The 16,962-nt window shown below is 41.6% G+C and overlaps 1 protein-coding gene across 4 annotated transcripts in view; it reads right to left on the bottom strand.

Moving 5' to 3' along the window:
• Window positions 1–16,962, bottom strand: part of CEP43 (centrosomal protein 43) — a 29,733-nt gene that overhangs the window by 8,126 nt on the left and 4,645 nt on the right. The window contains exons 1-7 of one of the 4 annotated variants that reach the window (XM_064445562.1): window positions 16,023–16,228; window positions 15,692–15,899; window positions 12,196–12,249; window positions 10,245–10,299; window positions 9,521–9,609; window positions 7,559–7,708; window positions 6,691–6,774 (exon numbers count right to left, since the gene is read on the bottom strand). In XM_064445562.1, the coding sequence (XP_064301632.1) occupies window positions 6,691–6,774; window positions 7,559–7,708; window positions 9,521–9,609; window positions 10,245–10,299; window positions 12,196–12,249; window positions 15,692–15,766 (507 nt within the window). In that variant the 5' untranslated portion in view covers window positions 15,767–15,899; window positions 16,023–16,228. Of the gene's footprint in view, window positions 1–6,690; window positions 6,775–7,558; window positions 7,709–9,520; window positions 9,610–10,244; window positions 10,300–12,195; window positions 12,250–15,691; window positions 15,900–16,022; window positions 16,229–16,962 lie in introns of those variants that run through there. The other 3 variants (XM_064445563.1, XM_064445560.1, XM_064445561.1) reach the window with 3 other exon arrangements.

The following is a 16,962-nucleotide window of genomic DNA, read 5'->3' as shown; positions in this document are numbered from 1 at the left end:
GAAAAAAGTTGTTTTATCGCTTTAGAAAGGAAGCGTTCTTCCTTGTTGCTGCCACTAAAAAAATGTGTTCCATCCTCTGCATTGCTTTGCTATCTAGATCACCTCTATTATAAAAGCAACCAATTTTAAGAGATGTTGGTCATCAAATAAAGCCGCCTGCATACAGACTGATTCTTACCTCCTAGCTTTGAATATAGGGGGGTTGGTTTCTTTTACAGCCTGAAAGTTACATGGTGCTTTATTAGTATTATTTTGCAACTTCATAAACAAATGTTGTTACAAACATCTTCAAAAGAACTCAGTTTAAACCCATGCAAATTATTCCAACTTCCACATTAAAGAGTAATCTCTGAATATAATATTAAGTTTTAATGCTGCAGTTAATGACACTTTCTCTGTCCAAATAGTAAAACCAAAAATGACACAAACAAGATACTTTAAAAGTACATAAACTTCAGTCTTTGCATCATGCTTACGGCTCAGTCTTACAGATACCCAAGCTCCTAAGGACTATTATATATGCTAACTTTATGATCAAGTAATAGAATCACAGAGTGGTTTGGGCTGTAATGGACCTTTAAAGGCCATCTAGTCCAACCCCCTGCAGTGACCAGGGACAGCTTCAACTAGGTCAGGTTGCTCAGAGCCCCGCCCAACCTGACCGTGAATGTTTCCAGGGATGGGGCACTGACCACCTCTCTGGGCAACCTGTGCCAGTGTTTCACCACCCTCATTGTAAAAAATGTCTTCCTTAGATCTAGTCTAGATCTTCCCTCTTAGTTTGAAACCGTAACTCCTTGTCCTATCACAGCAAGCCCTGCTAAAAAGTTTGTCCCCATCTTTCTTATAAGCCCCCTTTAAGTACTGAAAGAGGCCACAAGAAGGTCTCCCTGGAGCCTTCTCTTCTCCAGGCTGAACAAGCCTCTCTCCCAGCCTGGCCTCGTAGCAGAGGGGTTCCAGCCCTTGGAGCATTTCTGTGCCCTCCTCTAGACCTGCTCCAGCAGTTCCATGTCCTTCCCGTGCTGAGAAGCCCAGAGCTGGACACAGTACTGCGGGGTGGGTCTCACCAGAGCAAAGCAGAGGGGCACAATCACTTCCCTTGACCTGCTGATCACACTTCTTTTGAGGCAACCCAGGATACAGTTGACCTTCTGGGCTGCAAGCACACATTATCAGCTTGTGTCCAGCTTTTCATCTACTAGCACCCCAAAAGTGTTTCTCCTCAGGGCTGTACTCAATCCCCTCATCCCCCAGCCTGTACTGACACCAGGGGTTGCCCTGACCCAACACTTGGCCTCGTTAACGCTCATGAAGTTCACATGAGCCCACCCCTCAAGCTTATCCAGGTCCCTCTGGATGACATCCTGTCCCTCAGGTGTGTAAACCCCACCACTCAGCTTGGTGCCATCTGCAGACTTGCTGAGGGTGCACTCAATCCCACTGTCTAGGTCAGTGATGAAGATACTAAACAGTACTGGTCCCAGTACTGACCCCTGAGGGACACCACTTGTCACTGACCTCCACCTGGACATGGAGCTGTTGACAACCACCTTCTAAACGTGACCATCCAACCAATTCCTCGTCCACCAAACAGTCCACCCATCAAATCCCTATAACCCCAATTTAGAGAAGGATGTTGTGGGGGACCATGTCAAAGGCCTTACAGAAGTCCAGATAGGTGACATCCCTAGCTCTTCCCTTGTCCACTGATGTAGTCACTCCGTCATAGAAGGCCATTATTAGGTTGGTCGGGCAGGACTTGCCCTTGGTGAAGCCATGCTGGCTGTCTCAAATCACCTCCCTGTCCTCCCTGTGCCTTAGCACAGCTTCCAGGAGGATCTGTTCCATGATCTTCCCAGACACAGAGGTGAGGCTGACAGGTCAGTAGTTCCCTGGGTCCTCCTTTCTACCCTTTTTTAAAAAAAATAAAAAAATTTAGAAAATCGGTGCAGCGTTTCCCTTCTTCCAGCCACTAGGGCTTCACCTGACTGCCAGGACTTTTCATATATCATGGAGAGTGGCTTGGCAACTACATCAGCCAGTTCCCTCAGGACTCTGGGATGCATCTCATCAGGTCCCATAGACTTATGTATGCTCAGGTTCCTCAGGTGGTCTCAAACCTGACCTTCCTTTTACAGTGGGAAGGACTTTGCTCCTCCAGTCCACATCTCACAGTCCATCCACTCAAGAGGCGTGCGAATAGAGGTTGCCAGTGAAGACTGAGGCAAAGAAGTTGAGTACCTCACAGCCTTCTCATCAATTGTTAGCAGTTTGCCAGTCTTGCTCATTGGAGGGGGCAGTGTACACTTTCTTTGACCTTCCTTTTCTGGCTGACTTACCTGGAGAAGCTGCTCTTATTATTCTTTGCAACCCTTGCCAAGTTCAGCTCCAGCTGCACCTTGGCCCTCCTGACCCCGTCCCTACACAACTGGGCAGCATCCCTATGCTCCTCCCAGGACACCTGTCCCTGCTTCCGCTGCCTCTGCGGCTCCTTCTTGCCCTTCAGTTTGACCAGCAGGTCAACTCATCCATGTTGGTCAAGTCATATTTTTGCAAAACATCATGAACCAAAGAACAACATTCAAATTTATCTAGATAATCAAGCTGTTGTGAAAAAAACAGATTTCTATTTCTAAGCAATAGCATTTTGCTACTTAACAAGCAGTACTACAATTTTTATCTCCCCCTAAACTTACTAAAAATTAAGCCAGTGAAAAGATCTAGTTATTTCACTAACTTACTTCCTGCACACTAAGAATAGCAAAAGTTTTGAGACAGAACTAACAGTATTGTTTTACCCATATAACCAATATATAGGTTGCACTGTCCCAAGTATTTCTTTATGAGTCATTAACTTTCATTCAGAAGCTTGAAGTAAAGTTTTCAAACTGTAGGCCATGGAAGTTGAAAAAGGCCTACCAAGGTCACTTTATCTCAGTCAGAGCCACATTCAATTGCTGGCAGCAGTTCAGCAGCTCAGTTTTAATCAGGCATGAAAAAGTACTTACATCTGTAAGTGGTAGTAACAACGTTTTAATTTCCTACCCTGGAGGAACAAAATTATTGCTGAAAATTAAGAGCTTAGTGATAGCCTGACTGGAGTAAGAGACAGCTGCTGCTATCTCACTTGAGAAACCAGAAGTACAACAGTTGGCCTTTGCTTGAATTCCTATATGGTAAAGTTTTGCTGAAGTGAAATAACCTATTGCTACAATTTGAAAGTAGTTAAGGGTTCAAAGGGCAACAACATGCCTACCTTGGTTTTCAGACTAATGGTGTTAATAAGATAAGTCAGAGTGTGGTTTCACACTTGCACTTAAATGTAATTCTTTGCTGCTGCCAAGAGCTGTGGTCTTGTTCTCTCCCAGCACACTCCCTTCTACATTACGTCTAGTTGCCAAGTCACAGTCACAGCCAGTTCAGCTCACAGCTTTGCTGAAAACCACCAGAGAATCTTAAGTTTCAGTCAGGAAGCCTAGACTGTTCAGGTAACTCCAGCCGGGACTGGCTAAGATTTCCTCCTTCTACGTTACTGTTACTCCAAGTATGTTGCACGGGCAGAATATTCTCCCGTCCTGCCTTTGCCAAGAGAGAGAGAACAGGGGAGGGGGGAAATCTAAGAGAGAGAACCAGGGCGGGGCAGAAATCCAAGAACTGTTGTCCCATTAAGACATCCACTACTTATTCTTAGAGGAATAAGTTGTCCAACCAAGAGCTGTCACTGTTTCTATGAGGAAACATCCAGACAGAAACCAATTTTCTCCTGTTTCTGAGATAAATATGTTTTCATGGAGGATTCAGCAATATATTATGAAAAGCATTTCCAGAATATGTTCATCTCCCACTGCAATGGAATTATGATTTGCTTGCCATAAAAGATGGGTATAAATAGTATAAAAAGCCTGATCATGAGTTCCAACTTGTTGGAAATTATATTGTACTTGCAACCTCATCACATCGGAAAGAGCACATAAATGCAAGTGTTCTTATCACCACCTCGGCTGCTGCTGCACATCAGAAGTATTCAGCTCGTAACTGTGGTGTTCTGCCAATGCACAAAACTCTCCTTAAAAAAGGAAACATGGTTCAATGAATGATCTTTTACCATACTTTAATACTTCTTGCTCAAAGTTAAATACTCCTGTCTGGTAGTTTCTCTAAAACTTAGACCTCAGAATAAACCTTAGAATCACTTCCTTGTGCCCTTATACCTATTGGGGATTAAGTATATACACACTAAAAAAAGATAGCCCCTATCAACTGGAACAGTCACAATCACTATCATTAAGCTGAAGTCAGTCAACAGGAGCAGCTTTCACATCTGTGGACTAGCGCATCTAAATATTCAATCGCAGCCTGAAAAAGAACTCTGGCAACCTCAATACAGAAAAGAATACAACAAACGACAGTACATCACCACTTTGGAAATCTTTAGAAATCATGCAGACATGGTTTGTATTTATTTTCTTCACAGTGTAGGCAGCACTATTCAATCTGGGTACAGGAACTCCTGTTTCGTACAGGCCCAAACAATTGTTGTAAGATAACCAAGACTGTCATTTGTTCTTGTTATAATCTTAACAGGAACGACTGTTACTACTCCATGATACTGTCTCGAAAGCAGAGACTACAGGCATAACTTAAGACTCATTCTTATCAGTTTAGCTTCCTAATGAAACAAGTCTTAGGATAGCATACGCCTCTGTGTTTGCACTAAGTTCAACTACACAAAAAACCCTGCATTGCAAAAAGCTCTATCAACAACAGACATAAAGGGATAAGGTTCATACCAGAGGTTGGACCAGCCCCGAGACATGCGCATGCACACCCAGAAAAAAACCATATGAAACCTCGTTCAATTTACAAGATACTGGAACTACTTTTTTCCCCCCCTCTAGACAGCTATTCTTTTCCTGAGGAAAAGCCATATAACACACACTTAGCTCTCCTCTTTCTGACCTACTTATTTCAAATAAAGTAATTTAAACGTGAAGACAAAAGGCAGTATACACAAGGGAGAATGGAATATTTGTGAATTCTCACTCATCATCATCAGTTCTTCCTAGCTAACCTAGGAACTCCCTAAGACAAAAGTAGAGGCTCAGGTATGAAGCAACACTATTAGTAACAGTGATATTTAATTAGCATTCAGATCTTTTTAGTGGATTTGTTTGAAAAGCTGGCACCAACCAAGAATGTTCTTCTCCTAAAGCAGGTCTGAAGTGATTAGAATTTCCATTCAGAAGTCAGTTACAGAAATATTAGGTTTTAAGCTAATATCAACAAGCACAGAAATTAAGTTACTTAATCTTGAAATAAAGCTTGCTTTTCAAATTGTGTAGTTTTCTGTTTTTGCACGGCAAAAAAATAAAGAACTGGAATAAAATGAAGCAGATCCAAACTAAGCTATTTTCTCTTATCCTTATCATCCCCTCTCCCAAATGAGCAAACAACAAAATCCATGCAATACTATTTCTCAGCTTTCATTAGTGAGGTGGAAAGCTTTTAAGTTATTTCCAGTAATCTTGGAAAAAGGCTATTAAAACCTTTTGTGATCAGAATACATCAGTAATTTGAACAAATTTTAGTTCTTGAATCAGGGTTGGTTTGCTTTGGTTTTTGGGGTGTGGTTTTTTATTTTGGTTTTTAAACTGGGTGCAGCAGGTAGCTGGTTTCTTGTGGAAAAGAGGCTTCAGTGACCATGCCCCTTTCCAAGCCCTACACTGTCCCATAGTTCTCCACCTGTTAATCACTTCCAGTCAAATGTAAAGGAGTACTAGCACAAAAAAAAAATTCCAGGCCTCTAACAGGAAGCAACAGAGAAAAGAAAGTTACAGGCCCCAACACAAAGACAGCTGTATCCTAACACCTTATCAATCCCAAGGAGCAACCAGCCAGCTGCCCAATAAAAAGATAAGTTAGCTCCAGTCTGTGTGCTGGTTTTGGCTGGGATAGAGTTAATTTTCTTCATCACAGCCAGTACGGGGCTACGGTTTGGATTTGTGCTGGAAGCAGTGTTGATAACCCAGGGATGTTCTTGTTCCTGCTGAGCAGGGCTTGCACAGAGCCAAGGCCTTTCCTGCCCCTCAGCCCACCCCACCAGCAAGGGGCTGGGGGGGCACAAGGGGCTGGGAGGGGACACAGCCGGGACAGTGACCCCAGCTGACCCCAGGGTGTCCCACACCACATGGCATCGTGCTCAGCACATAGAGCTGGGGGAAGGAGGAGGAAGGGGGACACTGGAGGTGATGGTGTTTCCCTTCCCAAGTCACCATGACCTGTGATGGAGCCCTGCTCTCCTGGGGGTGGCTGAGCCCCGCCTGCCCGTGGGAAGGAGGGAATGAATTCCTTGGTTTGCTTCGCTTGTGAGCACAGCTTTTGCTTTACCTATTGAACTGGCTTAATCTCAACCCATGAGTTTTCTCCCTTTTACTCTTCTGACCCTCTCCCCCATCCCACTGAAGGGGAGTGAGCGAGCGGCTGCGTGGGGCTTGGATGCTGGCTGGGGACAAACCCCAACACTGTGTCTCACAGAGGCTGTGTGTATGCGCTGTCACCTACCCAGCCAGAAAGGTACAGGACTTTGAAGATCATTTATGTGAAGGGCATCATATCTGCAGTTTCATACGAGTTCTTTTACTTATCTCATGTATGTTATGTAGCCTTTTCATTATATATCCATAATCTTACCTTATTTGGTGTAGGGTGTGTACTTGATCTTCCATCAGACGATTTTGATGTGGGGCACAGGCTATCACTCAGAACTGGAGCCACCTAAGAAGTTTCACAAACTCTTACTAAAAACACGTTGAATTTCGTCATAATATCATCAAACAAGAAACAAGGCTACCATCCCCACTCATACAGTATGCAAACTGCGACACTGTGATGCTATGTTACGAAGTCTATGACAACTACTTCTGAATTTAAGCTTTGATTGGGATACGGAATGCATCTTGGGCACAGAAGGTTTTCTTTTGAGCCACAGTCAAGACAGACTAATCAAATGTATTGGCTGGATTTCATTTATTTCATTAACAACCTAATTGTATATTCCATTAAAATATTACCATCATTGCCTTCAGGTAGTTCAATATTTTCATATATTTAACGTTAAATACATACGTTTTCAGAACAGCTTTAAAGCTTTTAACAAAACCAATTCTAGGCTTTTCAGGTCATATCAAAATTACAAGTATGCCAAAGAAAACAGGTATAGCTAAAAGTGTTATTTTCCAATTTCTACTGTGGTTTGATAAGCAACACAGCGTTTTCTGTCATTTATATGGGTTCACGTTGCGTTACTATGTTGTAGCAGAATATTAGTAAAGAGCACTAGCGTGGCATTAGAGGTAATACAATAGTCATAATCTTTATCTTTCAGCATTGTTTTCTGATATGAAATGCCTTCAACATAACTTATTATACTAACTATAATAAAGACTTGAAACAGTATACTACAACAGTAGCCAAGTGTTCTTAATTTCAGTTTATTTTTCATCACTGAAACGAAAATAAAGAATTATGAAGAAAGAAATCACACGTTAACACTACTTACTTCCCCACTGCCTGAAGCCTTTTTCTGCTGACATTTTCTGACAACCTCCAACAACAGGGGACCGCTCACAGTACTTTCTGCTTCTATAATTCCCAAATCTCGAGCTAAGTTTTCTCGACCATCAAGTCCATTTAGCTGTAGGGGCGAAGCCCATTAAAAACAGAAATAACTGTCAGAAAACACAATATTAATCTTGTAATACAACTCCATAATTTTTGGTCTCATTTAACACAGCAATATTTTGACTAACCCGTGATTATTTCAGACTTCCTGTTGATGTGGACTAGAGTAACGATAGCCTACTGCGCCATTTACTTCTGGTCTGCACCTGAACTTATCACAGACCATCCAAAGTTGTTTTAGTTGTCATTAGCATGCTTCAGGATTCGAGGATTTAAATGGTCAAGTTACTTTAGCCTATCCCATTTAAAAGTGGATCCTAGGACACCTAGGCAGTGGTTCCAGCAAAGTCATGGATGATAGAGTCCCCACTCCTGGGCATATAGAAGTGCACCAGCAGAGGTCAACACTTACCTTCGGTCTGTTTCACTTCACAAAAAGAAAAAAGAAAATGGGTTTGGACAGAAACAGGGATGAAGTAACTCAGTATCAGCCAAAAAGAGGTTGGCAGGAAAAAATAAAGAAAAACACACTTTCTAAAACTGAGCTTCCCATTCTAGCAGAAGCACAATGCTGCAGCAGACCCAGGTAGGCTGGCCTAATCTCAGAATGGCAATACCGCAAAGGGCACCAGTTAATCTTGAACTCTTACAATTATTTAGTGACACTTCCTATCAAAACGCTGGTCAAACGAATACTGAAGGAGGCCACCACTTGTGAAGCACGCTGAAACATGGAGGATAAAGAGACAATGCAACAGCCTCTCAGAGACAGGGGCTAGTAAAGGAAAACAAAGCAAAATCTTTCAGCACTATACACAGCAGTCTTGGCCAACTGGCTTAAATCTGGCCAAATTTCATATATGCACTGCACTAGGTGAAACAGATGTTTTTACTGGAAAAAGGAAGGGGGCATTTCAAAGACCCTGAGGTGCCTTTACAATGCCAGAGAAGCACTGCTCCCAAGAGCAAGTGGCAACGTGACAGAAAGCGTGACTGTTTCTATTTGGTAGCGTGAACACAAATCTTTGTACAGATGTGTTCTAGTGCAATGAGTGCAGCTTAGGCTATTTGGCAAAGGACAAGGGTGTATGGGATTTTCTTTGATTAAGCCCCTAAAAAGAAACATGAACTTCGGAGAAACAGAAGTCAATTAATTGATTTAACAAATTTGGATTTTTAATAAATTAACTATTTAAACTGACATTAAGGATAAAAAGGAGTATTTGAGATGTAAAGAGAAATTCTTCTGTTAAATGGAACTGTTTCTACCCCAAATCTGTTAAAACCTTTATATCATAAAGGGAGACAAAGGGACAAACATTATTAAAAACCTCTAACTTGATATCAAAAGCCTAAAAGCAGTTGGACTACATGATCATTGTAGGTGCCCTCCAACTGAACTACTCTATTCAATCCCTTTTTGTCCTGTGCATCTGCACAAAATCCTTTGTTTCACTGAAATGTCTCTCAGGGTAGGTTACTGACATTAATTTTCATATAACAATACTAATTTAATGTCATGACATAGTAAAACTATTGGCAAAAGGTGTTGCAGGAGCATTCTGTTGTATGTACTGTTATATGATTGCATAAAAATTATTCATTTAATTCCATATTAACATTATCAGGCATTTTTTAATAAAGAAATATTAGCATATTAGCACACTTTCCTGGAATGTATGTTTTTATGGCAGTAAGTACCTTTTACAGACTAAATATAAAAATATATTTAGAATAAACACAAGCAAGAGGCTTAAACAAATCTATTATAGCTTCTGTATTCATTGCCATGCACTCCAAACAATCAGCATAGCATACAAATAAAACCAGTATATCTTACTGTGCTTGATTCAGGCTGAAAGACAGCCAATGTAAAATCAAGATTGAAAAACCGTAGAAATTCTGCAACAAGACCTGCTACCAAGCGACCTAAAAAGGAAATGAGAAGAGTGAAAATATACCAGACAATTCTTACTTCAAAGATTTAACATGGCTTCAGTAGGAACATCTACATTGATTCAACGCTCCTAGAAACATCATTTAGACATACAGCAAATTACCACCACATAGCTAATTTGTATGCCAATTCCCTAATTTCTAACTCAGCCATCGTATCAAAATTATTGAAGTCAGCAATACTGCAGGAACATAGAGACTGTTTACAAGATTCAGGTGTAAGACTATTTCTTCAAGCTATTCAACTGTTTTAAAGACATCATTTTGGCATTTCTCCTATGTGTGCATTCACTACTGTACCTCTACAGTGAGTTTTCACTGGTTACTGCTTCTATTGGTCTAGAATGGCTCTGAGTTAGCATGTCATAACTCACCATGAAATATTAATTTAAATGCATTAGTCACCCCAGTTAAAAATACAACTTCAGCAATATTAACTTCAAAAGTTACAGACTGGATTTATTCTGACTGAATAGTAATTATGACAGTTGACAGGAACAAAAGCATCCTTTGCCATGAAGACCGTACTGTTAATAAAAGATTCAAAGATTTAACCTTTTGTTCCCTGTTTTCATTATTTTGGAAAGTATACTAGACAAAGAACTTACCATCTTTTGTACCTAAAAAACTTTTCAAGCTTTCATTTACCAGAGGTGTTTTGTTCTGTCAAAAAGGAAAAACCAAACAGTAATTAACATCATCCTCATACTAGCAAGAAATTGAGAACCATAGCAAGTTGGTGTTTTGGTGTATGCTGTTTCACAATGATGACTGGGACACGTAACTCACTTCAAAATCTACCTTTGTACTAATTCTACTACCTACAAGTAAAAGCTGCAGAGCTATACATTTACTTAGGTAAATTGTCTCAGTATTTCTATTGTAGAAGCTACAGATGTAGGGTAATTTCACCAAAATTCTTAATAGCATACTTATTTTTATTTACTTAGTGATTAAAAGGTAAGTTAAGCAGTTAACTCCCAATGTGCTCCTCTAATATAGTGCCAAGTTTAAAGAAATTCAGTCCGACTTTAAAAATGGGAATTTACAAATCATCTAGACAAAGCATGGACTGTGCTAATTAGTGACTCACAAATCAATACTAATCGTCTGTTAATTAAAAGACTTTCAAAGGTATTATGAAAATGTTTTTTCTCCCTTGTGATATTTGCCTGTTTCAATTGATTTATCTGTTTAAAAATAACAATGTGCTATGCTTCTGTTTGTCAAAATTGCTCAGGGATTTTTTTAAACCAAATTCTAAATGCCGTTCTTAATATATCAAAATATACCAGGTAAGAACCTAGCTCAAAAAAAAAAGGATCTGTTATAGGTACTTATCACTGTAGTCTTAAATGCACACACAAGAAAGTGCTGTGTGAAAAAAGAAATATCTCTCGTTTAATATTTAGGAATTCAGAGTAGCAGTAAGTATTAATATATTTTCAGTGTCTCTACAGTGTAAAATTAAAATATGATGATACATTTAAGCCCTTTGGAAGAAGGGCGAGCTGAGATCAACTGTAGCAGATCTCTCTCCAGCCCTATTACTCTCCAGACAGCCTGGGAGGTTGTTCCCTGGGTACTCGATAACATGCTGAAGCTTCCCGTAAAAGATGGCACAGTTCTGTTGTATCACTCTTCCATGATGTCTTCTTCAGCAGTCTCACGTGAGATTCCTGGAATATGGAATCTCATACCATAGAATACCTACTTCCCCTCCTTACTGATGTCACAATAACATCAGTTGGGCAGTTTTCCAGAAAGAGCACAACCGTCTAGCTGGTGGAGGAACGGAACAGCTCTCCATTCCTCTCTTGAAACAGAGCGCCTGAGCATAGAGCACCCTCTCCTCTCTAGTTCTATAAAATGGAAAGACACAGGAAATGAGGCGATGCCAGCAGTAGAAGAGGTCACAAAACTAGCATCTGCGTACTACTGCAGCACTGTTACTTAATCGCTCTAGTAGCACATACCCTTAATATTATTAAATTGGCACAGTATCAGTACTTAGTCCATCTCTTAATTCAGAATTTTTCCTTAAATATAAGCAAATTATCCTGAAATAAGCCTACAGCATCCTTACAAGAAATACCAAAAGCATTAACATACTTGGCAAGTTACTGCATTAAATTGCTTTCACAATACACTTGTCAAAAAAACCCACTATAATATTTTACATTTCAAAAGACATCATTCTGATTTGATAAAATCTTGATCAGTCAACTACTGTTGTCAGGTTTTGGTTTTTTTTTTAAAAAAGTCGTATCTGAAGGAGAAGATACACAGTTGTTCTGTCAATGGGACAGAGCAGTGTAAAACCAAAGATCGTTACTTACAGCTAGTTTCCAAGGCTACGTAACAATTCCTATTTCTAAACATTGGGAAACACCCTGGTGGTCCTGTTTTGTGTTCTTGAAGCATCACACTCTTATGAGGTAATACATAATGTTCTCTTGATAAATTTCATAAATAGAAAGTATTAAAGCTATCTAGATTTAATTCTACATGCAGAACTATCAGGATGTTGAATTTTTCCTTTTTTTAAGGAGCTCTTACCTCTACTTTCTCTTGTTCTTCTAATGCCAAAAACACAGCCGCTCGCAACTCTGCCTGCCAAAAAGAACAAAACAGCATTTCTACAAGCACTGTTTTCCCTATGCAAATAGAATGCAAAGAGCCAGCAAGTAGCTTAACAGCTATTTGTTTCTCCTCAAGCAACTTGGCATCTACTGTAATCTACATCAGTGCAATTAAGACACTTAAGATTACGGGCAATGTGACTTGAGGCTGAGAAAGAAGAGTTTTCAGTCTGAGAACAAGGCAGTGGGGGGGATTGGATACAAGACTTCCTAAATTATTTCTTCATACACAACAAGATTCCAGGTTACCTACATTATCTCCCACTAGTTTTGTCTGAGAGTTAAAAATCCACCTCTTTCAGGCAGCTTTGAAACACCTGCTCTTCATTTACAATTCGTTCAGGAAACATGAATGAATAGCTTGTGATAATACATTTTTAAAAGTTAATGTTAAGGTATACAAATTCCTATGATTTCTTGTCAGATCACGTTCAAAGAAATAGAATTTCTCAGGGAAAAGAGAACATATTTCTCGTCATTCAAGTATTCCTGTACTGGGGTTTTACCTAACTGATCCTGAATGTCTTAATATCAAGGAACAGAATTCTCCTAAAGACTATTTTGAATATTTAAGCCTAAGCCTTGCCTACTCTTTAAAAAGTTGTTTAAACGCTACAGTTTCTCTACTCTTTCATTGAACACATCAAATGGACAATATATATTTTACATTTGAAGGAGGACTTCACCACTTTAACTCTTAATCTAAGATTTTGGATTAGCCAGTAGATAACACTGCAGTAATAAACTATAAAAAAAGACAGGGCTACTCTGTATGCCAGTTTTCTCAAGCGCAAAGAAGAAAGCAAGCTTTTAAAGAAAGACCAATTTCCATAACTAAGAATAAGAACAATATGAAGAGCGTCTGGATTCTCTCATGTATATTATCAAAGGTAACTGAACATGGATTACCCTGTAACTGTTCTCTCCCACCAAAAAAAAATCCTTTCATGGGAAAAATAAAATAAACACTTCCTTTTTAAGCACAACCCTCTTTGGACACCTTTTTAAAGGACAAAATGTAATGCAAAAAAGCTAAAAAGGTTTCCCATGAAAAGATGTGTAAAGTGCTTACCCCAACTGCACACAATGACGCCGCAGTTACACTTGTTCAGGTGCTGGGGTACAGCATTCAATCAGCAAATCCTCTTACAACCCATTAATTTAAATATTTTTTACAAAAACAGCTTACATTTAACTTCCCCACCAACAGCTAACAACTTGATTATGCAGTCTTATGTCACAATGGAAAACCTCAAATGATTGCAAGGCTGACTTACTTTTCCAATGATGCCACAGAAACCAAGTATACTAACATGAGAGGACAAGAATAACAACAAAGCGTTCACGAAACACTGTTTCATGAAATTACAACTGTTCAAAATAGAAGACATCAGCCATTACATGTGTGTAGGGGAAAACCCCCTTAAGGGTCTAGATCATAAGACTGTGGAACAAAATTGTCTGAAAGGAGTTGCCATTACACCGGCTGTTCTAGAGCCTGACCGGTTTGAGATTTTGGAACAGTATCACAATGGTCATTCTTTTCCACATAACTGTGATTATACTCATAGAATCATTAAGGTTGGAAAAGACCTCCAGGATCATCAAGTCTAACCCCCAACCCAACACCCCCAGGCCTCCTAAACCATGCCCTGAAGGGCCATGTCTACATGTCTTATAAATACCCCACAGGAATGGTGACTCCCCCACCTCCCTGGGCAGCCTGTGCCAGGGCCTGACCGCTCTTCCAGTGCAGACATTTTCCCTAATCTCCAACCTAAACCTCCCCTGACGCAGCTTGCGGCCGGTTCCTCTCATCCCGTCACTGGTGACTTGGGAGCAGAGACCAGCCCCCCCCTCACTCCAGCCCCTCTCAGGCAGCTGCAGAGAGCGAGAAGGGCTCCCCTCAGCCCCCCCTTCTCCAGGCTAAACCCCCCCAGCCCCCTCAGCCGCCCCCCAGCACACTTGTGCTCCAGACCCTGCCCCAGCCCCGCTGCCCTTCTCTGGACACACTCCAGCCCCTCAAGGGCCTTCTTGTCCCGAGGGGCCCAAACCTGAGCCCAGCATTTGAGGTGCAGCCTCACCAGCACCAAGTACAGGGGCACTGTTATTTGCCTGCTCCACTCCTCTAGGTCCAATCCAGTGGCTTTTAAATACGGACTGAGTGCTTTTCTTCCTCATCTATTTAACGACATGGTGTCCATTTCTCCCAGATATTGCCATTCCCCATTAACAGCAGGTTCACCTTACATTTCCTTTAGTGCCCAATTAATATCCTTAAGGTCAGGACCTCATTACCAGAAGACAATGCCACTAGTATTTATTACTTCTCCCTTTGGCTTACCTGCATCATCTAGAATACCACCCTACAGCCTCTCCACAGATAAGCAGCCCTCCAATCAGCCCTTTAATCCTGTGAGCATCAAAGTAAGCCTGAAGTTAAGCACACCTGTACTATCTCCACACAGAAGGTTTACACCATTCCAACACACTGACCTTCATTCTTCAAGGTGGGTACTGCTCAGGTCATAGCAAGGTATTCTCAAAAGATCATGTCAAATTTAGACATGGAACCATACACTTGAACGAGTGTGAAGTTAAAGCAGTAATTCTCAAGTTCATGACAAAAAGTGAAAAGAAACAATAAAAAAGCTGAGGCCAAAGGAAAAAATCAAAAATCACCCCAATACAAGGAGATGAATCATACTACGTAGCAGGATGGTAGTAAAGGCTTTTCAGGACCTGAGCCAAGGCACAGAGAATTTGAACACCAGAGACTAAGACCACCATCATCAGGTATGGTCAGAGCAATTTGCTCCCACCAGCAGATATGGAGGCTTATATAACTGCCTAGATTAACCCATTTACACAGTGTTCTTCTATCTCACCTCCCTTTTTTTTTTTTTAGGAGTGTGAAGGTATTGCATTTGTCTTTGCCCTGGTACCCTTTGGCACCAGCCCAATCTGTGTTCCATACACTGTTACAAATTGCTCTTGCCACCTCCTATTCCCCACTGCCCCATTCTGCTAGCAGTTTTCAACATAACCCACTTTGAAGAATTTTATTCAGTCTAGCAGCAAATCAGACCAAAGCTAGACACCCAACTTCCCACCCGTATCCTTCCTAAGTCTTCAGTAAAACAGGGTTCTGTCAGTAGAGCCATGTGTTGACAAGGGGACAGCATGTATCTATCACTCTTGCACCCACCAAACCCACAGACTTCCTTCTCATCCTGTCAGAAATGCCCATTCCCTTCTATCCCTAAGAAGTTTTATCAGGCAGCGATTTGATTTCACTGAACTTAGCTAAAACGGGTAAGGCTGGCATTGTATATGACAACCGCTATCTACGCTCAGTGGGGAAACGTATGGGTCAGTAATTTGAAACAAAAGTACACTTCCCCTCCTCCTACCAGGCATTTACAGCTCAGACAACGCCGACTCTTGCCGATTGCTGTTGCACTGTAAATCAGAAGCATGTAGTTCATGAAAGCATCTTTTCTGCACTGGGCTGGAGCATCCTTCTTCCAAACCTAGGTAAGTTTATCCTGCTCTGAATAGAGTCTTTCACGTCTGTCTGAAGTACTGTACAGGAAAACAGCTCCCTCAGGCTGCAGTTCCCTGGGGAAGGGGAAAACAGTTCTTACTATCTCAGGAGCTCCCCAAACACATTTCAGACGGCATCTCAGAAATGCCAATCTGATTTGGCAATATGCTCTTAATAGTAAGACAACAAGCCCCTACCTTAACAAGGTTATTAATCTGATTTAGCACACTTGTAAAAGCCATCCCCAGCAGCTTTCATCCAGATACTTGGTGAGAAGTAAAAGGGTAAGTGTCATGGTTTAGCGGCAGCTCAGCCCCACACAGCCGCTCGCTCACTCCCCCACCGGTAGATGGGGGAGAGAATCAGAAGGGTAACGCTCGTGGGTTGGGATAAGAACAGTTTAATAGTTAAAAGAAAACAACAACAGAAATGCAATGTAAAGGAGAACAACGAGAGGCGCAAAGCCCCGGGGGAGGGGGGAACGAACCGCCAAAACGAACCGCACCGCCGCAGCCGCCCGCTGCCACGCCGCTCCCGAGCCGCCACCTGCCCCCCCTTAATATACCGGTCATGGTGTCACGTGGTATGGAATGAACCTGCCATTGGCCAGTCGGGGTCAGCCGCCCCCGCCATGGCCCCGCCCCTCCCAGCCCCCCGCCACGCAGCAGAGCGCGGGAAGCTGGAAAGGCAGCCGCCCCCCCACGGTGAGGAGAATTAACCCCTTCTCGGCCAAAACCAGCACAGATAAGAGAGACTGCCCAGGACCGAAGGATGACCCATAGCCTGTAACTGCCTCCCACTTGCAGACTCCAACCCATACGTACGTAGCATGCCCCTGGAGTTTTCTTGTATTGTGGCATTTGTCTCTTATTGTGCTGGAATGCATTTGTCCAGCACTTAAACAAGAGAGCTTACTGTCCCAGGACAAAAACGTGAGACAGTTTTTTCAATAGGAAAGCACCTGGGGACTTCAAACTCATTTCTATGCCTCAAAGCGTGTAGGCACACCAGTGACCAAGGTGACTTCTTACAACAAGCACTAAGCACGAACTGTGGACATCGCTTATTCACCGCACACTGGTCTCCTCTGCACAGCTACACAATTCATTTGCAAACATCCCGATATCCCAACACCTT

This window comes from Phalacrocorax carbo, chromosome 3 (assembly GCF_963921805.1).
Source record: "Phalacrocorax carbo chromosome 3, bPhaCar2.1, whole genome shotgun sequence".
NCBI lineage: Eukaryota > Metazoa > Chordata > Aves > Suliformes > Phalacrocoracidae > Phalacrocorax > Phalacrocorax carbo.
Note: the sequence above shows the minus strand (reverse complement) of the source record. Positions and strands in the feature narration are given on the sequence as shown.